Source organism: Macaca thibetana, chromosome 14 (assembly GCF_024542745.1).
Source record: "Macaca thibetana thibetana isolate TM-01 chromosome 14, ASM2454274v1, whole genome shotgun sequence".
NCBI classification, from domain to species: Eukaryota; Metazoa; Chordata; class Mammalia; order Primates; family Cercopithecidae; genus Macaca; species Macaca thibetana.
Window position 1 is genome coordinate 32796447 of NC_065591.1, and position 27251 is coordinate 32823697.

The 27251-nt window shown below is 47.2% G+C and overlaps 1 protein-coding gene across 9 annotated transcripts in view; it reads left to right on the forward strand.

Moving 5' to 3' along the window:
• Positions 1-52: 52 nt before the first annotated feature.
• WT1 (WT1 transcription factor) overlaps positions 53-27251 on the forward strand; it is a 48204-nt gene continuing 21005 nt past the window's right edge. For 2 of the 9 annotated variants that reach the window (XM_050759025.1, XM_050759026.1), the window contains exons 1-5: positions 53-792; positions 6860-6982; positions 7419-7521; positions 17904-17981; positions 19016-19066. In XM_050759025.1, coding sequence (XP_050614982.1) covers positions 351-792; positions 6860-6982; positions 7419-7521; positions 17904-17981; positions 19016-19066 — 797 coding nt within the window. In that variant the 5' untranslated portion in view covers positions 53-350. The other 7 variants (XM_050759027.1, XM_050759028.1, XM_050759033.1 and 4 more) reach the window with 6 other exon arrangements.

Below are 27251 nucleotides of genomic sequence, written 5' to 3' on the forward strand. Positions count from 1 at the left end.
GCTCTCCGCAACCCTACCGCCTGTCCGCTCCCCCCCTTCCCGCCCTCCCTCCCACCTACTCATTCACCCACCCACCCAGAGCCGGGACGGCAGCCCAGGCACCCGGGCCCCGCCGTCTCCTCGCCGCGATCCTGGACTTCCTCTTGCTGCAGGAGTCGGCTTCCACGTGTGCCCCGGAGCCGGCGTCTCAGCACACGCTCCGCTCCGGGCCTGGGTGCCTACCGCAGCCAGAGCAGCAGGGAGTCCGGGACCAGGGCGGCATCTGGGCCAAGTTAGGCGCGGCCGAGGCCAGCGGTGAACGTCTCCAGGGCCGGAGGAGCCGCCGGGCGTCCGGGTCTGAGCCGCACCAAATGGGCTCCGACGTGCGGGACCTGAACGCGCTGCTGCCGGCCGTCCCCTCGCTGGGTGGCGGTGGCGGCTGCGCCCTGCCTGTGAGCGGCGCCGCGCAGTGGGCGCCAGTGCTGGACTTTGCGCCCCCCGGCGCTTCGGCTTACGGGTCGTTGGGCGGCCCCGCGCCGCCGCCGGCTCCGCCGCCGCCGCCGCCGCCGCCGCCTCACTCCTTCATCAAACAGGAGCCGAGCTGGGGCGGCGCGGAGCCGCACGAGGAGCAGTGCCTGAGCGCCTTCACTGTCCACTTTTCCGGCCAGTTCACTGGCACAGCCGGAGCCTGTCGTTACGGGCCCTTCGGTCCTCCTCCGCCCAGCCAGGCGTCAACCGGCCAGGCCAGGATGTTTCCTAACGCGCCCTACCTGCCCAGTTGCCTGGAGAGCCAGCCCGCTATTCGCAATCAGGGTAAGTAGGCCGGGGAGCGCCCCCTACGCGCGGGGCAGTGGCGCCAGGTGCTCGCCGCTCTAGGACATCCCCCTCCTCGTACCCCTTTTGACCGTAGCTCTTACCCAGCTGCTTCCCAAGGGCCGTGAGGGTAGCGGAAGCGGTAGCTGGGGAGGAGGCCGGGGAGTGGGAGTGAACGCAGGCACGGGCCCTCGACATCCTCCAAAGCCAGGCAGAGCTGGGAGCCTGACTGTTCGCATGAGCCGGGAGGTCGTCTGGGGCCCCTGAGAGTCCGAGAGATTCCGGGACTGGTAGTCCCCACGGGAGTGGGACCAGGAAACCAGCGCAGTGTCTGGCTCTGCTTCGGGAAGAGGTTTTGTTGATTAAGGCAACACCAAATTGTCACCAAGCATTGGGCTTTTCAGACGTCCGGACTCTGGATTCGGAGTGAGACCAGGGCGGAGTGAGCGCCTGTGCTGTGCTGCCTCCGCCGCGCTAAAATGTCCAGGAGCACCTCCAGCCCTTGTAATACGGTGTTGGCACACACTAGGTTCATATTAAGTATCGTGGAGAGCTAGAATGAGCAAATGCACCGCCAGTAACTAAATGGCTTTCTGGAACCGCGTCGTGTCCGCGGATAACTCCCGCGTGTGGTAATACAGAAGTGGATCTTTTCTGGGCTTTGCTTAGGCGGCGGCCACACAGGTTCTGGGGGTGAAAGAAACTTGACTTGTCCGATTCCAAGCTATGCAGGACCAGGTTCTACCACAGGCAGGAGAAGGAGACACGAGCTTTGGCCTTTCTTTCAGCCCATCTGGGGCGCCTCTTAATCTTGTAAACGCGAGGCTCAGCTGGGACAATATTTCTTCAAGACCTGGGGTTAGAACAAAGACAGGATTATTCGCTGTGCTTAGTCAGGATACAAGGAGGGAACTCTGCACACGATAAGTATCAGGTTGGTTTCTCATCCTGTGCCGGCGCCCGCCCATCTCTCTTTAGCCTGGGCTGCGCGGACCCGATCCTGCGGAGCCACTGTAGTTTGCCCTCTCTCTTATTTTCAGTGGATTTCCGCGCTATTGAGAACCTAAGCCAGTTCGGTTTGATTCGGTAATTTAGTAAACGCTTTACTAATACAGTGGCGGATGCTTTTCCTGGAGCAAGATTACTCGAGGGCCTCGGGACTGGGATGTTTTTGGAATGCGTGGGAAGCAGAGTGGTACCTTCGCCCAAGGCTCGGTTCAAGAAGGGCTCTGCCCTTGTTGCCCGCCTTCACCCGCGCCTTCTAAACGCGCGTCTTCAGGCTGCTCCTACCTTAGCCTAACCAGGAGCACGGGCCCACCAGAAGCCTTGGAGAAATCGAAACCGGCCTTTTCTTCCGGAGAATCTGGGATCAGTGTCCTGCGAAGGAACCGCAAGCAGACCCAAGGGTTGCCTCCACTCTATGCCCTTAGTTGGTGAAATTAGTGTTTTGTACTCAAGGGGCGTTGGGGCAACTTACTGTCGCTGAGGCTTGTGTTCTTTGATCAGATCGCGCCACCTTTGTTTAGCAGGCTGGTGTTACTTTTGGGGAGTTTCTAGGTCTCAGTATCCCCGTCTATAAGACGACAGCTGAGATGGGCAACCTGGAGATTAGGTCCGGCTTGAAGTTATACTCCACAGATGCAGAAGCGCGACCCACCACCCTCTTGGGGCTTTAAATATGGAACTCGGCAACCCATCTAAACATCTGTGACTGAGAAGCCATGAATCTCTGTCTGCATGTGTGCTGTTTGGAGGTGGTTGAGAAACCATCGAATCCATGCCCCTGGGGTACAAAATACTACTATGCCATTATCTTTTTAGTGCTTCTAGGGGATTTTTGAAACCTGGGCTCTGTCGCTTCAGTTTGGGTCCCTTGTCCAGCCCTCTTCAGGGCAGGTCTGGTGCCTGGGATCTTATCACACATCGTGGGGGGCGGGACTGTGGGTTTTGCAGTTAGCAGGCATTATATTTCTGGAAAATATCTGGATTCCTCTGTAATACACAGGCGTGGCTGTCACAGAGAAAAAGTTAAAAGGGGACCAGGACTAGCAGGTGAATGTATCCTCCTTCTCCACCCTGGAGAAAAAGCCCAATGGAGAGAGGGCCCCAGATTCAAGTCATACAGCCTGGAAGCACTATCTCCAGGTTTAAGTTTTGTCTTGGAATGAAAACAGATGGGTCGAGCTTACTCAGCCCTTGAGGCTCACTGGGCAGCTTGGATGTGAGGAGTGCTCCGGCTGCTATCCTGGAGTGGGCAACAATTATTTTGATTTCCGGGGTTCCTGCTGCTTCCCCAGGAGATGCAGGGCCTGGCCCAAGACTTGGACTGTGAGAGGCAAGGGCATCAACTCTCTCAAAAATGTGGAAATGGCCATCAGAGCGCCAAGGCCAAACCCCAGGGGAGAGGAATCAAGGCCGTCTCTGGATCCCGAGGGCAGCCTAGCCATGGCGCACAGGCAGGGGCAATTGCTGGTGCCCAGTCACAACCGCCCAAAACTTCACAAGCATGTTCATATTTTAATTTCTTAAATATTATATCTGGCATCCTAATCTTGTAAACATTAATTTAGCAAATATCAATCGCCTACTGGCCAGGCACTGGCTACTGAATACAACGGCCTCAAGAACCTTTGCAAGAAACTCACCAGCTAATCCTGGAGAAGCCCCTTTTTTTGGATGAGGAAATACAGGTTCTATGAGATTAGGTGGCAGAGGTGGTATTTGAACCCAGACCATTCTAGGGTGTTTCTACTCCTTTTCCAGGGATCTTGGCCCCACCGTTGAGATGGATTTCTTCTGGCCCGAGGGAGGGGCAGCAAACTCTTAGTCCTTGTGTGGGGGTTGACGGGTTTGTGAGGGCAGATGTGGGGCGAGGACTTGAGTAGCCCCAGACTAGATGCAAGGCTTAAGGAGGAGGGAAAAAAACTTCCTTGGGCCGGACGCAGTGGCTGGAGGCGGTTGGATCACCTGAGGTCAGGGGTTTGAGACCAGCCTGGCCAACATGGCGAAACCCTGTCTCTACTAAAAATACAAAAAAATATTGGCCGGGCGTGGTGACAGGCGCCCGTAATCCCAGCTACTCGGGAGCCTGAGGCACGAGAATCGCTTGAACCTGGGAGGCTGAGGTTGAAGTGAGCCGAGATCGCTCCACTGCACTGCAGCCCGGGCGACAGAGCGAAACTCCGTCTCAAAAAAAAAAAAAAAAAAAAGAGAGAGAGAGAGAGAGAGAGATTGCTTGCTAGTCTACTGATCCCGCAGCCCCGCAAGCTCGCAGACGCCTAACGCATGATTAGGCCTGGGATCATCAGGCCACCGTAGGGTCAGGTGCGGAGGGCTGTGAAGCCGGAGGGCAAAGGCTCCCCCTTCCGGTCACATAGAAGAGGGTATTTTGTTGGGGGACAGGTTTTCCCCAATCACGGTGCAGCTGCAGTCATCGTTTTCAGCCTTCTGAGCACCTTCCTGGCTGAGCCTGCTGTCCATTTCACCCCTCAGCTCTCCCGGCCCGGCTGGGCCAGGCGGTTCCCGGCTTCTCTGCAGCCGCGGGCGGGAGTGGAGGGCGCAGAGCGCGTCTCACCTCTTCGCTCGCGGTCAAGGTTGCGCTCCCCTCCCGGGCTGGGACTAACCGTGGGAAAGGCGCTACCTTGGCCACTCGATTCTCTCCCCCGAAGGCCTGTACAAGGAGCCTTTGAACACGCTGCTCCTTCCAGCCAGCAGCTGTACCTCCCCCGGCCCCTGCCCCCGCACTCTCCGCGCCAGGCCCAGCGCTGGGCCCAGGGACAGCGCGCTCTAATCAAACCCGCGTCCGATAAGCTTCTAATTAAAAGAGACCTCCCTCCACTCCACAGGCGCTTTCACCACTGCCCCTCCCGGGGGAACCTGAAGGAGGGGGTTCGAGGCCGGTCTCTGCCCGCCGAGGTCTGCAGATCCCGTCTGGGAGGGGAGCCTAGGAGGCCTCGCGGGCCACGGGCATACTTGGGCCCGAGTTCTGGGGTGCGGACGGACGTCGCGAGAGTGGGTGCCGCAATTTGGGACCCACGGCCCTCGCCGGGCACGGACGGTTGCGGAGCAGGGCTCTGAGGATTGTGCAGTGCCCCGGGTCCCTGCCTACTCCTCGGCTCAGGAATGGAGAAGGGTTCGCCTAGAGAAAACTTCTTAGTAGCTTCTGTTTCTTCTCTCTCTCTTTTTAGTGTCCTTTCAGAAAATCGGCCTTCCCTCCGGGCAATAGTGGGTGCCCGGAGCCAAATTTCGTTTGTAAGCTGATCTGTAGTCCTCAAAGAGGGCCAGGCCTCAGGTTTCAAAAGGAAGTCTCTGGAAGCCCAAACGTGCTCACCAACGCCCGAGAGCTAACGGGGCGGGGGTTATCTTTGCCCACTTAGCAGGCGAGAAATGGAGGCCCTCGGGGTCATGCAGATGATAAAAGCTGGTGGCTTCTCAAATCCCCAACTTGTGGTGCTGAGCGGTGTGTGAGACTTAAGCCTGGACCTGTACTACCAGGGAGTTAGGATTTGTCCCCTCCTTCCCTCCCTTGCACTCTGCCACACCACCCTCCAGGCTTATGCCTCTGTTGCCCCGGAGAAGCTTTTTTTTTTTTTCTGGGCGGGGGATGGTGGTGTGTGTGCATGAGTGTGCGTGTGTGTTTCGAAAATGGAGGTAAGGATGCCCTGGGTCCTGCTCTTCGGCTGAGTCCTGCTTAAGTCTTTGGAGGCACTTTGATAAAATCGCGCAAGAGTGGGAGAATGGGTGCTGTCTGCCCCAACTTACTCCTGAGAATTTTGTGAAGTTTGGAGACCCAGGGCAGTCGCTGGGCCAGGAGGATCTGAGGTTGGTGGGGTGGCCCTGCCAGGATCCCATAGGAGCAGCTCTCCTTTGCCGTTGTTCCTGGACCTCAGGCCACAGACTCCCGAACTTGTAGAGGAATGGGACCCCACCTTGGGTTCCAGGGCCAGTGAGGATCTTTAGCAGAAGGATCCTTTTCCCCAGAGGCAGCAACAGTTTTCCAGAAGCTTGTGGGGCATATGTTTAAAGCAATTTAATAACAAAACTTATAAAAGACTATGTTTTCCAACTGAGGCTCCACGTTCTTTTTCTCACTTTAGGAAAGATGGGGAAAAATGCCAGGATTGCCCTGGGGGGGAAACTGAGGCAAAGGACCCAAGCACTACCATGGAGGGAAAGGGAGATACAGTGTCAGGCGCACTCTAAAGGAAACTGGTTGTCCAGCCTGGAGAGCAAGGAAGTTGGCTCCTACAGCAGTGGTCAGGGTCCCTGGGCGCAAGGAGGGTCCCTGGGCGCAAGGTGGGTCCCATAGGGGGAGGGGAAGGAGAGCGCAGGGTCGCCATCTGAAGGCCCAACTGGAAGGGGCCCTTGTTTTCCCCCTCACCAGCTTTCCTTTGGTCCTCGGGTGTCGTGGTGTCAGGTTGGGTAGTCCCAGACAGATAACATTACTCGGTAATTAGTCTTCCCATTTTTAAGAACAGGCCATTTAACTGGCTCCGAGTAATTCATGAAAGTTGGTGCGCGGGCCCCTGATTTACAGCTCGGAGTCAGCGCGGGGTTAGCCCAGCAGATTCATTTCGCTTGCCCGCGCTGCTCCTGCGGGAGAGCTGCGGAGTTTGTTTTTTGGGCTTGACCAACTTTCTCTGTCGATCAGGCAACGAGTTTTATATTTAACTTGACAGGGGTTCGCTGCAGAAGCGGCAGAGACCGAGGCTTAAATAAGCAGGGCCCAGGGCATCGTTACCTCCATTTTCGAAACACACGCACACTCATGCACACACACCACCATCCCCCGCCCAGAAAAAAAGACTGAGGCATAAATAAACTGGGAAAAAGCGAGGTCGGGGTTTTAGTCAGAAAAGGATGGAGAAGCCTGTCCTGAGGTCACATCCAGGGACTTGGGCCGTCTTCCCGCCGAAAGTCCTGGAGGCTGGTGGGGCTGGATTCTCCTCCGCTGGGGGTCCGAATGCGGGGTTCAGCACACATCCCCCGCCTGTGGCTGGTTCAGACCCACTGTCCCTGTCTTGCTAGAGCCCCGCTAACACTGTGCTTCTCTCCGCCGCTCCCGCAGGTTACAGCACGGTCACCTTCGACGGGACGCCCAGCTACGGTCACACACCCTCACACCACGCGGCGCAGTTCCCCAACCACTCCTTCAAGCATGAGGATCCCATGGGCCAGCAGGGCTCGCTGGGTAAGCGAGCGGGAACCAAGTGGAGTCCTCCCCTTCTTCCATGCTATCCCCCTTTCCCCCCAGGAATTCCCAACCCACAGCAAATTAGGCAAAGGAAGACCTCTAAAAGGACCTTAGAAATCATTACCCCAATGGCACTGTATTTAAAGGACAAGACTGGGTATCCCTCCATCCTAAGTACCTTAGGGACATCGCCCTCCAACTAAGTCTATGAATGTCCGGAGGGCCTTTTGGGCTCACCGCGCAGCGACTGCTAGGGGAATGTAAAGTGAGAGGCTTAGCTTCTCGAATTCTGGACGCCTCGCTCTGCACGCCGCTCATCCAGGCCCCAATGCCCCAGGCTCAGGATCTCGCGTCTCCCCCAACCCCTGCCCGCAGCCTCGCACCCCGAGCCCTTGGGGCGCACTCGCTCAGCTGTCTTCGGTTCTCTTTGCAGGTGAGCAGCAGTACTCGGTGCCGCCCCCGGTCTACGGCTGCCACACCCCCACCGACAGCTGCACCGGCAGCCAGGCTTTGCTGCTGAGGACGCCCTACAGCAGGTAGGAAGGCGCTGCGCTCTGCGTCTGGGTCCCTGGGACTCCGGAGGGGACGCACGAGCCGGCAGACTTTAGAATACCCCAGCTGGGCAGCCCTGACTGCGGCATGCAGGGTCTTGGAGGCACGGGACGCCTCGACTCCATTCTACTACTTAGAGGAAATTAAAGCTGATCTTCCTGGTCTCTGAGTTCTTATTTTGTGCACAAATGAGGGCAATTACTGTTTCGAGCTGAAGAGGGAGCGGCGCTTGAAAAGTTATTATTATTTTTAGAAGGTCTTTACTGGGAGGAGTTTACCTTCATCGGGACTAAAGATTAAACAAGGAGTTCACTCCCACTCGGTTCTGAGACCTCAAACCCATCCAATGGCCTGACTACACCGGCCAGACTACCGCGAAGGCGCGTACCCTCGGCCACAGCCTTGGCCACAGTCTTCTCCCCACCTCAACCCTCCAGGGTTTCGGCCCGCGGCAGCGATTTGTGGGCGTGGTTCCCAGCACCCCTGCTACGCTCTGGGGTGGGCCTTCGGCCTGGGTGCGGGACGGAGGTCGGGTTGCAACAGGGCCCTGCGGGGAGGCTGCCCTGGCCTGCGTGGGACCTTCTTCCTGTGCGCGGGAGGCCCAAGGCCAGCTTCATTCCCTTCCAAGCTTTTTCCCGCTCCGTGCTTCCTCTTCTCGCCTCTTGCTCCACCTTCTCTCCCCCAAATTTCTTCTTCAACTTTGGGTGAACTTGGCCGGCCGCCCGCGTTTGCGATAGGGTTGCCTAGTAACTGCGGCGCACACCAGCCCGCACGGGGCTGGAAGGTGGGGCGGGGGCCGTGGAGCCGCGGCGCGCGGCCTGTGCGGCCCGGGATTGGGCGCGCATGACCTCATAGCCCCCTCCTCCCGGGTGCTCGGGGATCCTGACACCGGCTGCCCCCAAACCCATCTCCATCCTCCCGCCCCTCCGCGCGGGGACCCGGGGCTGACGTCAAGGGAAGGAGGTAGTGAGGTCATGAAGGAAGGAAAAGCGCCTGCCCTGGGAGATTGGGTGGGGGAGTGGCTGCGCCTGGGGGACTATCCAGTCCCGCAGGTGGAGGAGGGGCGGGAGTCCTGGATCCGGAGCGAGGCGCAGCCCCAGGCCCTTGCTGCCCTTAGGAGAGTGAGCCCGGGGCTGGCCTGGCTCTCGCATCTAGGGTTCTCCTTCCTGGGAGTTTCTAGAGAGAGCAGGGACGTGCCCCTTCTGTTTCTAACGCCTGAGGCGCGCGGACTGGGGAAACTTTTTTTTTCTTTTTCTCCCCAGAACATCCGGTTTATCTGTTCGAATCTTGGATTCCTCATCACACTTTTTTTTTTTTTGGGCGGGGGGAGGCAGGCGGTGGGCAAGGACACGAAATGGTCGCACCTTTCCATCCTTCTTTTTCTGCCTTCCTAGCTAGAAATCATTCCTGTTCTGCACCACAGGCGCGGCATGCTGCCCCAAGCCTGCCACCTCAGCGCCTCCCTTCGGTGGGTCAAGTCTCTGGAATGGAGGCAGGATTTGCACTTACTCTCTGAGGTGAATCTCCTTCCCTAGCAAAACTGGCAGCAGGGCCGTTGAGTTCTTCTAGAGTAGCTGTTCTCGCCCATTGCCAAGGTGTCATTGCTGTTATTCTGGTAGCCATCAGGCGGGCTGTTGGGATGGTTCCCACGTAATGACCTTGGTCCACGCCTTCCTCCTTAGCTCCCTGTGGACTCAGTTGATGTGTCACACTAGGCTGAGAGGAGACCTTGATGCGGGAGTGGGCACTGTCGAGATGGGAAGTGTTCTTGGGGGTTGGGGAATGGAAGACATTGCAGTCCGGTGCATCAGTGACTCCAAGCTACACACACATCGGTTACTCCCCTCTCCCAAGCCGAGACTCACCCTGTGGGACCCTAGGAAGGCGTCCATTAGAGGACCTGGCAGCCTAGAAAGAGGAGTCCAGGAAAAAGCGATCACTACTACTGGTTTAATAACAATTCTCCAGGGTGCGTATGGTGGATTTTGACTTAGGTCTGATTTTGTGGTTGCTAGGGAAGTAGGAAACATCACATACATTTTCACATTTTCTAATCCAGCTTCTGATTGGCCACTGTATTAAGCACTTTGTCAAATTCACCTTTCAGAAGTATTTATTTCTAGCTTCATTCTTTATAATTCAGGAACTTTCTTTGGTACTGTTATTTTTACACGAATCCAATAAAAATACTATTTTTCCCTCTCACAGAACATTTCCCAAGTAGTAACATCTCAAAGAAGAATTTGTGACCCCTGTAGGAAGAGTTTGTTCCCTTGGAATTTGTACTGTCTGGATCTTGAAAGCTCCATTCACTCTAAATTAACATTTCCAATCAGTTTTCAAAGATCATGTGCCTCCCTTGCAGTCTAAAGGTGAATGGGCAGGTGTAGGGATGTTTTAAAACTGGATCTGTGCACCAACATTACTGCAGTTAATATGGCTTCCCTTTTTCCTACTCCTAAACAAGTTTGAAAGGGTATTTAAATGCTTTTGTGAATGCAGTGTTTGAAAAAGCATAAAAAATAGGACTAAATTTTAATTGCCTAACACCCTAACTTTTGGATTTTAGATACTCAGTGGTGCTTCTACTGGTCCCTGGTTTCATTCATTTTTCTGCCTAAAGTTTGGGACTTTCTGGGGAAAGCTTGCTTATATTTTGTTTGCCTTGCTGCGTTTGACTCCCTGAGGCTGACTGCCCAGCTTTTTTCTCTCCCTCCCTCACCAAACTTTTTCTCTCCCCAGTCTTTGTTTTTTTTCTTTTTTTTTCTTTTTTTCATTTTTTCTTTTGGAGACAGCGTCTCACTCTGTCGCCCAGGCTGGAGTGCGGTGGCACAATCTTGGCTCACTGCAACTCCATCTCCCGGGTTCAAGTGATTCTCATGCCTCAGCCTCCCAAGTAGCTGGGATTACAGGTGCCTGCCACCACGCCCAGCTAATTTTTGTATTTTTAGTAGAGAGAGGATTTCACCATGTTGGCCAGGCTGGTCTCTAACTCCTGATCTCAGGTGATACGCCCACCTTTGCCTCGAAAAGTGCTGGGATTACAGCTGTGAGCCGCTGTGCTGGGCTTATCCCCAGTCTTTGGGTATACTTTCCCTTGCCAGCCTAAAAGAAAGGTGATGGTACAGATCTGACATTAAATAAGCAGAATACAGTGTGGAGTGCGCTTTGAGGATGTTCGCAAAATCCCAGTTCTTTCCTTGTGGCCTGCACAATTCCCTCCTTTCTCTCGGGTGACAGACCTGAGGAGTTGCAGCTGCATCTATATTTGTTATGGCTATGAACAACAGTGAATAGAAAATGTACCCAATCAACACTTATGGGAAGTGGCAGGAGGTGGTTTTCTCCATCCTCCTTACCCTCTCCCCTCATACAGAAGGTGGGTGGAGTTTTGTGTCAAGGTCACTAGAGTTTCTGAAACCAGGTGTCTGCCCTTATGGAACCCAGTGATCATTGTTGGATGAAAGCATGAGTCCTTGTAATGTAATAACTGGAATTTATTGCATGCTGACTATATGTTGCTGTGCATGATGTTAAATGGTTCACTTAGTTTACCCACTGAACCCTTTTGACTACTCTTTGAGGCAGGTACTATAATTTCTAGTTTACTGATGAGGAAATAAGTTCGGAGTCTCAAAGTAACTTGCTCAAGGTCACACGCCAAGTGAGAATCAGAATCAGGATTTGATCCTCAGTCTCTCTGACTTCACAGCCCAGCTGTGCTCTGAATCACTGAGTGACACTGGACTATGCAGGATTCCCTATCTGATTACTCCCCTTGTATAGTCAATGTATCACTTTTTTTTTTTTTTTTTTTTTTTTTTTTTTTTTTGGGTTTGAGACGGCGTTTCACTCTGTTGCAAGGCTGGAGTGCAGTGGCGCAATCTTGGCTCACTGCAACCTCTTCTTCCAGGGTTCAAGGGATTCTCCTGCCTCAGCCTTCCAAGTAGCTGGGACTACAGGCATGTGCCACCATGCCTGGCTAATTTTTTGTATTTTTAGTAGAGAGGGCAGTTTCACCGTGTTAACCCAGGATGGTCTCAAACTCCTGACCTTGTGATCCGCCCGCCTTGGCCTCCCAAAGTGCTGGAATTACAGGCGTAAAGAGCCACTGCACCTGGCCAATGTATCCGTTTTGCTCACAAATCGTAAGAGCACATGCTTATGTGGACTTACCATGTATCAGGTACCACTGTAAGCACTTTGCAAGTATTGACGTATTTAATCCACCTAGTGACTCTGAGGGACACAACAGGTTATCACTCCCATTTTACAGAGGAAGAAACTCAGGCCCTGAGAAGTAAATTTCCCCAATGTGACACAGTTAAAGGATGGAAGTGGTGTTCAAATTCAGGCAATACAGCTCCAGAATCCATCCTTCTACCCTCTGCACTTGCTTTTTCTCTAGGTGGATAAGTGCCATTCTCTTTTTGAAGGTGGCATCTGTCCTCAGTCTCACTAGAGGATGGTCTTCTATTTCCCACAGTTGTGAAAGAAGTCCAGTTATCCATTAGTTTTACCTGTAGCTTTCAATAGAAAGTTCTTGGTTTGGGACAACGTTTTCCCTCAAGGCCATTATCAGAAGCAGACTTGAGCATTCTCCTGAAGTTCTAACTCACAGAGCAGCTGTCTTTCAAACTCCAGACTCCTCCAGTTTTGTCTTTACCACTGGGTATGAGCTGTTGGGGTGAAGTTCAGCCTAGGCACCTAAACAATCACAGGGCAGAGACCTTTCTCCCTGTCCATCCAGACCCAGGAAGAATGACTGCTTCCAGGACCACCCTGGTTTGGGCTTGCCCAGAGGGAAGGTCCCAGGGAAAAGTTCTTCTGTCAGTGTAGGGAGTAGGGGGGTCCACCCCTACTAGGCACAATTTCCCCCCTAATTTCTACCTTAAAAGGCAGCTAACTGGGCCTTTTCTGCTCTCTTTCCTTCCCAAAGTCCCTTTGCCTCATCTGTTTGCTGACTTCCTTGGAGCTCCCAGTCCTTGACTATGCCGACTTCACATATGATCCTCATGGCTGCTTTGAAAAATTCTGTGCACTGTGTTTGCAAAATATTCCCATGAACACTGATTGTTTCTTTTAGGCATTCTAGCCCTTTCCCTTTCCTTTTGCTCTTTTATTAGTTTTACATATTCTTCTTTAGCAACTGTGCTACAAATTTAAATGAGAATATTTCCTTTTGCTGTACTTTTGCCTGTTAGCAGGTAAAACCACTCCGACTCTGGAAGCAATCATTGTTAGTCTGTTTTGAACTGAATGTTGTTGATTCACAAATGGTGACATTGACAGTGGAGACTGTTACAAGTAGATTATTTTTCATGTGAGAGAAACTTCCTTAGCAGCCACAGAGTTTCTGGGAAATCTTGGGTTCCACAACTCAGTGGGAAGTGCCGATCCACCACTTGAGTTGGCCTTCAACATAGACATAAATCAGATGACAGCCCATGCCCAAGAAAATAAGATTGTAATTAATAATGCCTCTTTTCACTTGTGTACCTATGTACATTGTACACTGTCTTTTCATTTAGTACAAAGTCAATATTTGTTTCCTGCATAGATAGGCAGAAGGTGGAAGGTCTGAAATGGCTTCCAGGGTGATGGGCAATGTCATCAAAGCCACAGGCTTGAATTAAACTCGTCTCCAGGGAGGAGGAAAAATCTAGTTCCAAATATTCCTGTAACTTTTGTGCTGACCAAGTGTTTATTAATAGAAATGGAATCCCCAGTGGGTTTTTCTTTGGTTAGCTGGTGAGCTTGAGAGAAATTACAATACCAAGAGAGTGACTGTGAAATAATTATTCATCATGGCCTGCTGGGCAGAAATTTCTAGGCAGGCAGGCTGCAAGGCACCTCAAAGGGAGGAGCACGGGAAAAGGGTGTGTGGAAGTCTGGCTGCACCCTCCGTTAGGTTATTAGGTAGAGGTGCACCCACAGAGGACTTTCTGTTGGTGTGGGGCACAGCTATTACCAAAAAAGCTGGAAGCATGAATTCTAATGACAGATGCCAGTTATCTCCACTTTGAGCCTTTTTATTTTTTATCCAGTGGGGGCAGCTCTTTACTTCTTCCAAGATGTTACCTGGCCAGCCAGCAACTGCATGGCAGAGGTGACCCTAATCTTAGCCAGGTTAGATGGTTCTATTCCCTTGATGACACGAATTATTCTGCTGAATATAATAAACAGACTTAAAGATGAAAATGTGCTTGAATCACACACGCATTTGAAGAGTGGAGGAGTTCTCGTCTAGATAATAGCTGAGGCTTTTTTTCTTCCTTTCTTTTTGTGCAGAGGTCGAGAACTTAGTAATACTGCAGTTCAGGCCAAAACAAACTCTATATGATCTACTACTGATTTCCTTTTAAGCTCCCCCTTTTTGCTAGGACTGACTTCCTTTTATTTTACTCCAACTTGCATTAATCCCAGTTATAGAAGTTTCTTTCCTCTTTCCCTTGCCTCCAGCTTCAAACATTCTTACATAGGAAACAAGTGACTTTTTTTTTTTTTTTTTTTAAAGATCTACTTAAAAAATATAAAGGACACCATGACTTTTGGAATACATTTTAGCAGCCTGCAATTTGAAAGTTCACTTCCGAACAGGCAGAGTTAGACGGTTGGAGCTGAAATGCCTACGTGACCACAATGGTCGCTGTAAGCCAAACCACCTGCTTATCTGATCTCCTCTGGGAATGAGGTGGTCGGCACCTACAGTGGTTATTGAGTAATTAGATGCTTCATTTGCCAGAGGCTGTATATTCCTTGAATGAAGCTGCCTCTTTCTATGGGCTTCCATGATGAGAGCTGGGTGTTGAGCGATTGCCCAAAGAGATCAGAGCCTGAGCATGCTTGGGCCCGGTATTTTTAGCTCCAGTTCACATTTTAGTCCTCTCCTCAGCAGCCGTTATTGTCATTGCTGTCATTGACTTCCATTTGAAAGGCTGTGCCAGCCAGGCCCACTGACTGAGCAGCTGAGGAGCCCTAGCCAGCAAAAGGCAGGATGTGGTTAAAACTGTGCTCTGATCCTATCTCTGGCCTCAGGAAACCTATTAGTAGCTTGGGGATTTTCTGAAAGTCCTTCTCTCCCATACACCCTCCCCACCTTCTCTCCTCTTCTGAGAGTTTGCAGGCTAAGCTATCAGGACAGCTAGAATCGCAAAGGGGGCTTCTACTGGGATCTTGGCACACTGTCCTTAGTGAGCTGAAGAGGACGCATGGGGCATGTTGCAGTATCATCATTTTCTGGAGACTGAGTAGGTGACGATGTTCCCTTGAGCATATTCTCTTTCATCTCCAGACTCTTGTCTGTATTATTATTATTATATAAATGATAATGAGAGGATGAGGCTCAGCATGCCTTCATAGGGGCAGGGCAGAGTGAGGGTGGGGGCACCAGGCATGCCAGCACTGGGCATCTATCTGTGCCTCAATCCTCATCTAATAAATGGGGACTCATAATTACATCTACCTCACAAAGTTGTGAGCAGTATTGAGAATGTGTGAAAGTGCTGTGCAAAATTTGGTAGGTTAGAACAAATTAAAGTAATTAAAGTATATTATCTGTGTCATCTTCAAAGGGCCATTGAGGGCATTACCTTCTATGGACTTCACAACATTCCTGTACAGTTAGACTGATGGAGATTAATATTCCCATTGGACAGATGAGAAAACTGAGGGTCAGGGAGCTGAACTGATTTGTTCAGTGTTCCAAAACTTATAGAACATCACTGTCCAGTAGAAACATAACATAAGCCATACATGTAATTTGAAATTTGCTAGTAACCACATTCAAAAAATAAGAAACTGTGAAATTAATTTTTCAAATAGCATATTTGACTCAATATAGCAAAAAATATTACCATTTTAATATGTGGAATGAGTCACATGTGGCCAGTGGCTACCATATTAGACAGTACCATACACAGTATTTGTTAAGCACATACTAGAAAAAGTCGTATGTGTAAGACATAGACCCTGTATTTGAGAAGGTTTGCCTTCTGAGGGCCAAGAAAATGCCATTAAAAATATTGGCCAGGCGCGGTGGCTCACACCTGTAATCTTAGCACTTTGGGAGGCTGAGGCGAGTGAATCACCTGAGGTTAGGAGTTTGAGACCTAACCTGACCAACATGGTGAAACCCCGACTCTACTGAAAATACAAAATTAGCTGGGTGTGATGGCGCATGTCTGTAATCCCAGTTACTTGGGAGGCTGAGGCAGGAGAATTGCTTGCACATGGGAGACTGAGGTTGCAGTGAACTGAGATAGTGCCACTGCACTCTAGCCTGGGTGACAGAGTGAGACTCTAACGAAAAAAAAAATGTTTATTTTCTCTTTGGGGTACTTGTTATAGAGACCTTAGGAATCAACCAGACTATTCTTTAAGTCTGTGAGAAAATTTCCATCTTGTAAAGTTAGATATTTGGGATTCATTCACCCTTCTGCATCAATGTCTGTCACTCATCTTTCTTTCCCAGCTCTCTTGAAAATTATGATTTTCTGAGTCATATGAAAGAATGAAATTATTTCAGAAAGATCCCATATCCCCAAAGGGCCTAGGAAAATTGTCAGCTGGGGCTGAGTGATTTTAGTTGGTGAACAATTTTTTTAAAAATTAGTGACAAAAATATAGAGCTGCCTGGGGAATACAATGCCTGTTGGCTGAGATTAATGGTAAGATTAATAAATGGATTGCTTGATGAAAAGGCGCAGGAGAACAAAAACCAGTAGAGAGATTGTGGAGGAGGTCGCTTATTAATGAACTGTCAGCCCAAAGAAAGTTCAAGAAACTCTCCTGTGGTAAATGCAGCAGGCTGGCACTTCTAATAAAAGTTGGGGTCCTTCAGGAATTAATTACTCCAGCCTTACAGCAAGAATTTGTGGAATTGCAAAACGTTGTGGCACAGACCAGCACGGGCTGCTGCTACAAACGGGGAAGCTGCAGGAGAAACTCATCATTTTTTTTCATTGATATGTAGGATATTGTAGTAGCATAATAGCCAGTCAGACACGGGGATGAGTGACGGCGTCCAGATATACACTGACTAATGAAAGGGCACATACTTTGAGTTTGAAGTCACTTCACTTTTCATATGCAAAATGCGCTCCTGGAATCTGATTTCCTCCTTATCCTGTGTACCCACCACTAAGGAGTTCCAAATAATTTTCAGAGTTGTTATATGAAAGTCAGATGAACTCTGCCACGATTTATCAAGCTATGCGGAAAGAGAGCACAAAATTCATTTATTCCGAGTTACTGTAATTTCCCTCTCCCCTCCTCAAGTTCCCAGTTATGCTTGGCCTGAAAAAAGCCTTTCTGAATTAAAATTTGGTGTTGCCTCTGCCGGGTGAAGCAGCTTAAAAGAATGCCATGACCAGGCAGAGATGGTCTGAGATCTGCAATCTGATACCACACATCAGATATTAAATGCCTCTTACCTTTTTTCATTTCTGCCACGATGGTAGAGTGAAATTTTTCTTCTGTAAAGTGTTTAAACCAAGAGGTCCCAGACAAACTCTTGGTCTCTTGGGTCTCAAATTTCATAATTAACCATTTCAGTTCAGGCATAAATTTATTCCTGATGGAGCTTGGCAATTTAGGAGATTTCTGGCCATTGATTCATGTGCTAATTTTCTAGGAATGAAATAAATACAGAGGGGACAGAACAGCTTTTGGTTGGTTTACATGGTGGTGTAAGACTTCTTTGGAGTCTTTATGTAAATGATCAGCCATTTCCCTCATAGAATCTTACAGAACTGGGCTCTTTTTTTTTTTTTTTAACATTTGACTTGTACCAGGATAAAACATATAGAAAATGATTCCTTCAGCTGTGCATAGAGTTTATCATCATCTTTCTTCTGCTTGTCACATCCTTACTTTTTAGACCATTTATCAGCCATCACTCTTTGACTTTTCAGACCCTCATAATCCACATGATACTTATCCTTTTGATTAAAACAACTTAATGGCCTTTTCACGAATAATTAATCTGCTGTCTTTACTTTCAGCTCCAGGCTTTTAACTTTAATGTTGAGTTATCCAGCCTGTGTTGCCTTTCAAAGTTTCACTCCCCTTAGCCTTTTCCCCTCAAAGGTTTAATACTTCTTTAGAAACTTCAATGGTTGCTATACAAAGGTTTTAAAAAATGCTTCCGAGTTACTCTCACATCCCTTCTGCTGTGTATGAAGTGTATGACTGTGCAGAGATCAGTGGGATGAAGTGAAAATAATTTCAGACTTGCATATTCTGTCATTCTGGAAAATGTGGAGGCTTGTACTTTCAAGAAAAGTTAAAACTCCATTGCTTTTGAAGAAACAATTGTGTATTATTTTGTGGTTATGTGTCCTAACTCTGGATGTTTTTCTAACAGTGACAATTTATACCAAATGACCTCCCAGCTTGAATGCATGACCTGGAATCAGATGAACTTAGGAGCCACCTTAAAGGGGTAAGGTTTTCTCTATTTCATTGCCTTTCCACAGTAACTTATGCCTGTTTGAACCATTTTAAAGGTGCTTAGAACTTATGAAGACAGTACAGTTTTTGAAGAATGGGCAGAGCTCTCTGTGGCATTAGAATGCTTTCCTCCTTCCCCTAGTTGGTGAGTTGTGTTCAGTATTAAATTTTCAAAAATATAAATAGGGGGCATTTCTATCTGGAACAAGGAATATTGAGGACACTTATTATGGTCTTGTTGAATGTTTTATAATTCTTCAAAGGCCATTCAACCTCATTTAATAATTGTGTTTTACTGTAAGATCACAGTTGTTAACCATTCCACTATCTTATCAAGAAGTGCTTTGGGTGTACAAACTCCAGGGTCTAAATTCTATTTGTGTGGCGCTGATCTGGGCAATCCACAGTCAGATATGCCCATACCTGATTGCACCAACAGGGTGTTTCTTTCCATACTTGATAATGCAACCTGAATAGGGAGAATACAGCCAGGAAACATTGGAAGGGGCTACTCTTTGCACCTAAAAATGAGAAAAAAAAAAAAAAAAGGCAGGTAGGACTTGCTTTCACCATTGAAAGAACTCACTTTTCATTTTCTAACAAGTGTGAAGAGATGGGCAGTAGCAAGAGCACTCGTGAAGTGCCTGCAGCGTGTCAGGCGCCCTTCCAGGTTACCTCATCTTATCTTCCCAACACTCTGATGAGGGCTAAGTACTGCTTGGTTTACAGATGAGTAAACCAAGCTCAGAGGGTTAAGTTACTTCCCAAGTTCACATCCTAGTAAGTGTTGGAGCTGGGATTCCAAGTCCAGATTTGATTCCAAAGCCCAAGCTCTTTGCAGCCTCCGGTGGTGCCTTCGATCCCACCATTGGCCCCAGTGGGACTGTGGACTTAGTTCAGCACTCTTGAGAGCTAGCTTGATGTCTCTGTGTATTGAGGGGCTTTTCATTGGATTCTGGGATCTGGGGGGCTTGCCAGATCCATGCATGCTCCATTCCCCACTCCCCACCTCTTCTTCTCTTCTAGAGTTGCTGCTGGGAGCTCCAGCTCAGTGAAATGGACAGAAGGGCAGAGCAAGTGAGTGGACAATGCGGAGATGGCAAAGCAAATGGCGTAGGCCTTGTTGACTGGCACCTGGGGCAATGCAGGAGTTAGGACTGATGTGGGTAATCAGGGTAGCATTTGGTGGATGGGAAGAGTCTCTCTCCCCCGCCCCCACCTCTTCTTGTTCATCATACACATGCTGGGGACGAAATGGAGGGAGTGGCATTTCTCATCAATGTGCCCCTGGAAAACAATTTAAAAAATTATGCAATAGGAATCCTGTTCATTTCTTTTTGAGTATTTCACAAAATACGAAATACTAAATACTAAATTTGTGGCATTACAACCATAATGCCACATGTTCTTGTTAGATCAGTCAAGCCTTTCAGTCTTAACTTACTTGCTTGTTCTTTATTTACCTTTCAATTTCTCAGGGAGAACTTATCCTAAGTCTGAGGCCAGGTTTGAAAAGACTTGTTTTTTGTTGTTTTTCAAAGTTTGTTTTTATTCCCAAACATTCGCACCTTCCCCAGCCCTATACTCTGCACCCTGGGGCATTTCTGTAGCTGTTTCTTTTTCTTTTCTCTGCTTAAACTCCATAACCAGCCGCCCTCTTTTCTTCTTCCGTGTGTTGGCCCAGTCCTGTTATTTGGTTCATCCTTCAGTAATCGACAGAGTTGTATTTCATCTTCCAAGACTTACTGTTGAATTCTTCACCTCACCGCCACCCCCACCCCCAAATTTTTCAGCAATTTTATCCAGATCTCCTCTTCCTCTCTCTGGACCTCAAAGAAAAGGCTTTCTGTTGTTTCAAATTATTTCTCTCCCGTCTTCCATCTGAGGGGCTGCTGACAGTTTTAGCATTCTGTCTTTCTACCTGTTGTCCTTTCTTTTTGAGATGGAGCTTTCACTCTTGTGGCCCAGGCTGTAGTGCAATGGCGCCATCTCGGCTCACTGCAACCTCTGCCTCCCGGGTTCAAGCAATTCTCCTGCCTCAGCCTCCCGAGTAGCTGGGATTACAGGCATGCGCCACCACGCCCAGCTAATTTTGTATTTTTAGTAGAGACAGAGTTTCTCCATGTTGGTCAGGCTGGTCTCAAACTCCTGACCTCAGGTGATCCACCCGCCTCGGCCTCCCAAAGTGCTGGGATTACAGGCATGAGCCACCGCGCCTGGCCTTTCTACCTGTTCTTAACTCATCTTAAGTTCCTTGGCTTCTTGGTCCCACCCTTTCTTTCTGGCTCCCTTCCTTTTCTCCTTTCTCCTCTCCTCAGAACTTGATAACGTTCCCCAAGCTAAATGGCAAGGATAGACAGAACATGATTGTGAAGTGAGCAGTACGTTTCAGTTTCAAAAACTTCTTCATGCTCTAAGGGGTTTGTTTGTTCAGTTACAAAAATTACAGATAAGGAATTTTGGCATGTATTTGCAGCTGGATCTTTCCATAGTTGAGATAATTTTGATACTTTTTAAGGTCTTTAGACACATACTGTTAGTCACTTGCTGAGGAGGCAGAAGCTGTATTTTAAGGATGAAGCACAAAGTGTGAACAATTTGTTCTGTTCAATACTGCATAAGAAAAAAAATCAGAAGAGTTTTCATTGGTCTGTTACTTACATCTTGGAAAGGATTTCTGAAATAAAAATGTATTTCTTTCATTTTTTTTTTTTTTTTTTTTTTTTTTTTTGAGACGGAGTCCCACTCCGTCACCCAGGCTGGAGTGCAGTAGCACGATCTCGGCTCACTAGAACCTCCGCCTCCTGGGTTCAAGTGATTCTCCTGCCTCAGCCTCCTGAGTAGCTGGGATTACAGGCATCTGCCATCATACTCGGCTAATTTTTGTATTTTTGGTAGAGACAGGTTTTTGCCATGCTGGCCAGGCTGGTCTCGAACACCTGACCTCAGGCGATCTGCCCCGCTTGGCCTCCCAAAGTTCTGGGATTACAGGTGTGAGCTGCTGCGCCCTGCCTAAAAATGTATTTCTTGACCTGGCATGGTGGCTCACGCCTATAATCTCAGCAGTTTGGGAGACTGAGGTGGGAGGATCACTTGAGCTCACGAGTTTGAGACCAGCCTGGGCAATGTGGTGAAACCCCTTCTCTACAAAAAATACAAAAAAAATTAGCCAGACATGGTGGCACATGCCTGTAACCCCAGCTACTTGGAATGCTGAGGTGGGCGGATTGCTTGAGCTTGGGAGGCAGAGGTTGCAGTAAGCCAAGATCAGGCCACTGCATTCCAGCCTGGGCGATAGAGTGAGACCCTTCCACAAAACAAAACAAAACAAAACAAACAAACAAAATATATATGTATATTTCTCGAATATTAACTTTATTCAGGGAGCTGTTATAAAAAAGGCTAGATGGCCCAACAGATAGTTCCACAAAAGAACAACTCTTTTGCAGACCTAAAAATTACAATTAGCTAATTGCCTACCATCTTCTCTCACACTGTGAATTTATCCCTGTAGAACATACTGTAAATCCACGAATTTCCGCTTCCATTTTGTGAATTGGACATTCGTCTAAGGATGTATATTAACATTATTGGGTGCTGTGTGCGGGGCTGTACATGTTTCCTCTTCTGATCTGATCTTACAACACCTCCAGGACACTTTGGCCACATCCATCTTTCAGCTGAGGAGGGTGGAGAGATTAAGCTAACTAACCAAGGTCACATAGTGAGTGGCAGAGCCATGCTGGAATCAGTTCTGTCTGACTCCAGGACCTGGGCCCTAGATTAGAGCTTCTTAAATGAGTGGAAACCTTTTAGACTGTGACTACAGTTAGAAATATCCTTTACAGTGACAGCCCATATACACACATGCACACACACACCCCACAGATTTTCACTGAGCAATACTCTTATGACATTCTCTGCATGCTGATACTTTCCCTCCCATTTCATTTTTCAAAATGCTGATTGTGTTGTACTAGATTGATTTTACAACCCACAGTTTGCCTCACTTTTAGCATTCAAACATGGTGACATCTTGGCTGTCTCCTCCAAACTTATGAACAGCCCAGAACTGGATTTAGTTGAATCTGTAATTCCAGTAGAAAGTTTGGCCTTTCCCCAGGGGAGACAAATCTGGGTTGGGGTCATTGTTCTTTGTGATACTGGATTTACTTTCTTTTGCCATGGTATGAAAACTATTAATATGGAGAATACATTTGAGAAAAGATATTCCATGAAGACAAATTCAGACACATAACTTTTTGCGTTCATTCATAACTAGTGTCTTGCCACTATTTGAAATCAATGGTTAGAAAAATCATGTGACAAGGTAGATCTATTACAGGAAAACTGGCGATTTGACTTATGTTTTAGAGAAGAAAGATGTAATTTCCGTATCACTCATAAAAAAGAGGCGTTATCAATTTTTTATTAAAAGATCATGTACCTCAGACTAAACCCCACTGAATGCTGGTTCAGGTCTTCTTTCCTTGAAAATGTTTCTTTTTTAAAAAGTGGCTTCACAAAGAATAGATTTGTTTCCTTGTATCCCAAGCAAGTCCGTGGAGACATCTTTCATTACATGTCAGGGATCAGTGTTACAATGGGTGGGGATAGGATTTTATAAAGAAGGTGGGCAGATGAAATGAAAACTTGCTGTGTTAGAGGTGGGATATACTTGTGTGGCTGAACCACTCCTTTCTCCTCCTTCTCCCTTTACTCATTTTCTAATTTCTGCATACCCACTGGGATCACAGCTACTTTTATGACCTCCAATGGGAGAAGGTATTTCAATTTAAGTCAATGAGAAGGTACTTTATAGAAAGAACCACCTTCTTCTCCCTCAGCCCCAAACAAATGAAATTAGATTTTTAAAGTGGGTCCCTGGGAGAAAACGTTGCTAGGGAATCTTTCTGAGTATGACTCCACCATTTTGAAGCCTTCTATTGATGGTGCCTTGTGTTATCTGCTTTCTATTTCTTTGAAAACATTTTCTGTGTGTTCTCAATGGCTGCTGATTTCCGAACAAGCCTCTCCTACCCTGTTGGCCTCTGTTTTGTCTCTTCTGAAGAAAATATCCTGCAAAATGGAGAAACACATCAACCTTGACTCTGATCCAAGTTATTAAAACAAGGAAGAAGTTATTCTCTGGGGACTCGGGTAGGGGGAGTGGGAAATCGAACACAATAGAAATGTGAAAGGAGTGCTCAGCAAAATGAATGTCCCTTTGCTAGTCCAAGAAGTTCACAGGCTGTTGGGAACATGCAGTATTCAACCTGTGGATGCTTGAGAGGAAAAACAAAAAAGACTCAACAATGAGTGATGTATAGTGAAAACAAAGCTGTGCATTTTGGTAGGGCCAAGGCTGTCGAATCTGGAGAAAATCCCCGCTAGACATGGTCTCATCCCTGAGAACCTGTGCCAAAAGAGATAGCTGTCTTCTCTGGCTGGGAGCTCCAATACACAGCCCAGCACCTTCCCTCGCAGGCTCATGAACATAAGGTACCCATCCAAGAGATTTACTTCTTGGAAATAGATAGCTTGCTTTTAAGTGGCTCCTGGAGCCTGAGATGCAAAGTGAAGGTGGGGAGCCTCAGTTCTGTGAATATCAGCATTTCCGAGCCTACTCCTTCATCTCCACCCCCAGCAACAAGTTATTAATTTTCCCCCGTTTAAACAGTTTCATTTAATACTGTTTAAAGAGGTTTTTTTTTTTTTCTTTATTATTGCCTTGCATTGCACTTGGCCTGGGGTCTGTTAACCCTGCCAACCAGAACAAAGACTGGGACTCCTGGGTTTGATAAAGATGGAGACTCGTGACTTAGCTCTGTGTCCCTCTCACTTAGTGTGGACTGATTCGGAAGCTTCTTTCCTTTGCTTCTCACTTTTCTGCTTCTTCTTTCCCCTCCCTGGCTGCTGGCCTTTTCTATCCTTTTATTTTTGGACATGCATTTGATGAATGTATTGAATTTTTTCATTATGTAAGTAATGTGTACAAATTATAGAATAGTTAGAAAATACAACTACACAGGGAAGGAAATTAAAACTCCCTCCAAAAGCCCAGATGAAACTGCGGTGATAAAGATGTTGCACACAATTTTAGACCCTTTCCTGTTCATGCATGTACATTTGTGTCATCTTCTTTCTTATAAAAATGATTGGCTTCAGGTGAGATTGAATTCAGCAAATGCATATTTATAGGCCGTCGCGAAGTTGTCACGATAGCTTTGACTTCTTGAAAATATTCTCAGCCTCTTAAAACATATTCAAAAAAAATTTTTGGGCTCTGCAGACTTATCTCCATACCATGATTCTAACTATTTTATTTTAAAGCAAGGAATTATTTTCATCTGGTGGAGGTGAGGAAAAATGCTAGGTTTGTTTAGATCTGGAGAAGAAAGGAGCTGAATGGGAAAGACAGGAAAGAAAGGTTGGGATGGAAAAGGGGGCCAAGTTGGAAATGAGGAACACAGTGATCGTAGCACAGGGAGGTGAAGTGAGGTTAATGAGGATTGAAAAAAGTGTGTGTGTGTGTGTGTGTGTGTGTGTGTGTATTGGAAAGGGAGAGGTTACATCAGATAAGTTGAAGATACCTTAATGATCCAAAGCAGTATTTGGACTTCTCCTATCTCTGACCTCTTTGAGACCCTGTACTCACCATTTATCCTTCTGCCTGTCATCTGCCCAAGAAAAGATCATAACCTCTAGGTAGAAGAACATTGATCTAGAAGCTACACTAATAAAAAGTTATTCAGATAAGTGTTTCTCCGAAACGAGGAGCTACTGCATATTTTAGTAGGAGTTTTTCTATTAAAAGCGAACAAGTTTATTTATTCTAGCTTTATTTCTAACTCTTCATTTTTAAAACAACAGATGTAGTTCTGTATGCCTAGATGGCGACTTTATCTAAAATGAAAACAGCTATTTTCTCCTGATTATAAAAGTCACACAGGCTTATCATTTTTAAAAAAATTCAGACTGGACCAAAACATTATAAAGAGGAAAAGAAAATTCATCTGTCATCTCACCACCCAGAGATAACTGTTTAAAAAAACATTTTCATTTTGAGGTGTATTTATATCTTCAGAGAAAAAATTCTGGAAACATTTATCAAACTATTAATTGCAGTTACCTCTAAATAGATTAGAGGGAAGAGACAAAAGCATGAAACAGATGGGTTGAAGAGATAAGGAGAGAAGGTACAGACCATGCTTTCATGGAGTTCTGCTGCAAAGGGAGCAAAAAAAATGGGTTCTAGCTCGCTGGGGAAAGAAGGTCGGGAGAATGAGTGGTTTTGTTTTAAATTGTTCTGTTTTTATGTAGTTATTTATCTTTAGATAGAAGTGTCTGTATGTTTGTTTGCTGATGAGAATGATCAAGAGGAGGAAAAAATGGGGCAGGCATGGTGGCTCACACCTGTAATCCCAGCACCTTGGGAGGCTGAGGCAGGTGGATCACTTGAGGTCAGGAGTTTGAGACCAGCCTGGCCAACATGGCAAAACCATGTCTCTACAGAAATACAAAAAATTAGCTGAGCATGGTTGCACACACCGGTAATCCAGCTGCTTGGGAGGCTGAGGTAAGAGAATTGCTTGAACCCAGGAGGCAGAGTTTGCAGTGAGCCGAGATCGCGCCACTGCACTCCAGTGTGGGCAACAGAGCAAGACTCTGTCTCAAAAAAAACAAAAAGAAAAAAACAAAAGGAAAAAAATGGTCATTGGGAGGGGATGGAATCACTGGAACAGTGTCCTTGAAGGAGGTGGGAGAGAAGGGGCTCCATAGATAAGTTGGTGGGGCTGGCTTTAGCTGGAAGCTGGGATAGTTTATCTAGTAACAATATTAATTTATAAGAGTTCTTTCTGCCAGGCTCGGTGGCTCATGCTTGTAATCCCAGCACTTTGGAAAGCTGAGGCAGGAATTCAAGACCAGCCTGGTCAATATAGCAAGATCTCATCTCTACAGAAAACAAAACAATTAAAAAATTAGCTGGGCACAGTGGCATGCCTGTAGTCCCAGCTGCTTGGGAGGCTGAGGTGGGAGGATTGGTTGGGCCCGGGAGTTTGAGGCTGCAATGAGCTATGATGATGCCACTGCACTCCAGCCTGGGCAACAGAGACCATCTCTCTAAAAATAATAATAACAAAGAAAAAGAGTTCTTTTTTTATAAGAGTTATTTTGCTTGTCATATGTAATGAAAATATTTTCTCTGGTTTGTATTTTAATTCTGTTGATGGGTTTTTTTCTGTCAGATATTTTTATTTTATGGTAAAAATAGTAAGTTTTTGTCTTACAGTTTCAAGTTTTTGACTTTTAGATCATGCTTAGATTTTTCCCATCCCAAGTGTTTTAAAATATTTAATTATTTCTGGTATTTTTAAAATTTTATTCTTTAAAATAAAGAGATGGAGCATGTCACAAGCAAATAATAAAATAATATTTATGTTGATCTAGTGGCATCTGTGCAAGGTTGCCACCAGCTCTGAATGTGAATAATCCATATCTTTTTATTGCCCAAATAAGATCTGATAAGTGCATATGAAAGTGACTTTTGAAATTACTGTGGCTACAGGGAAATTGGATATTCATTGAGTAAAGTGTTAAACCTAAGCATTATGGCATAACCACTGAGAATTCCTAGGGAATGCTCCTGGATCTTTTGGCCCTAACTCCCTTAGGGCTGATTAATTCAAGTTCAGCAGTCTATGGTTCATATGACTACACGGTGAGTACAGTATTTATGCAGAGGTTTATTGTTTTGTTGTGTTTTGTTTTATTTGGTAGTAGTCCTCTCCTAAGTCTATCTTATATTATAACAGCCCCCTCCTCCCTTTTCTTCTCAGGCTATTGGTTTATTGGAAATAGCAGGTCAGTTGTCTGGTAGAATATCCCACAATCTGGATTTGGCAGATTGCTTTATCTTACAGTCTTTTAAACTTGGGCCTCTCTCCCCTGTATTTCTTTTTTTTTTTTTCTGTTCTTTCTCTTTCTTCTTCTCTCTCTCTCTCTCTTTATTTCCCTCCCTCCCTGCCTTCCTTTTCTTTTTTCTTTCTTTCTTTCTTTCTTTCTTTCTTTTTTTTTTTTTTTTTTTGAGACATAGTCTCCTTCTGTTGCCCAGGCTGGAGTGAAATGGTGCGATCTTGGCTCGCTGCAACCTCCATTTCCTGGGTTCAAGCAATTGTCCTGCCTCAGCCTACCAAGTAGCTGGAACTACAGGCGCGTGCCACCACACCTGGCTAATTTTTTGTATTTTTTAGTAGAGATG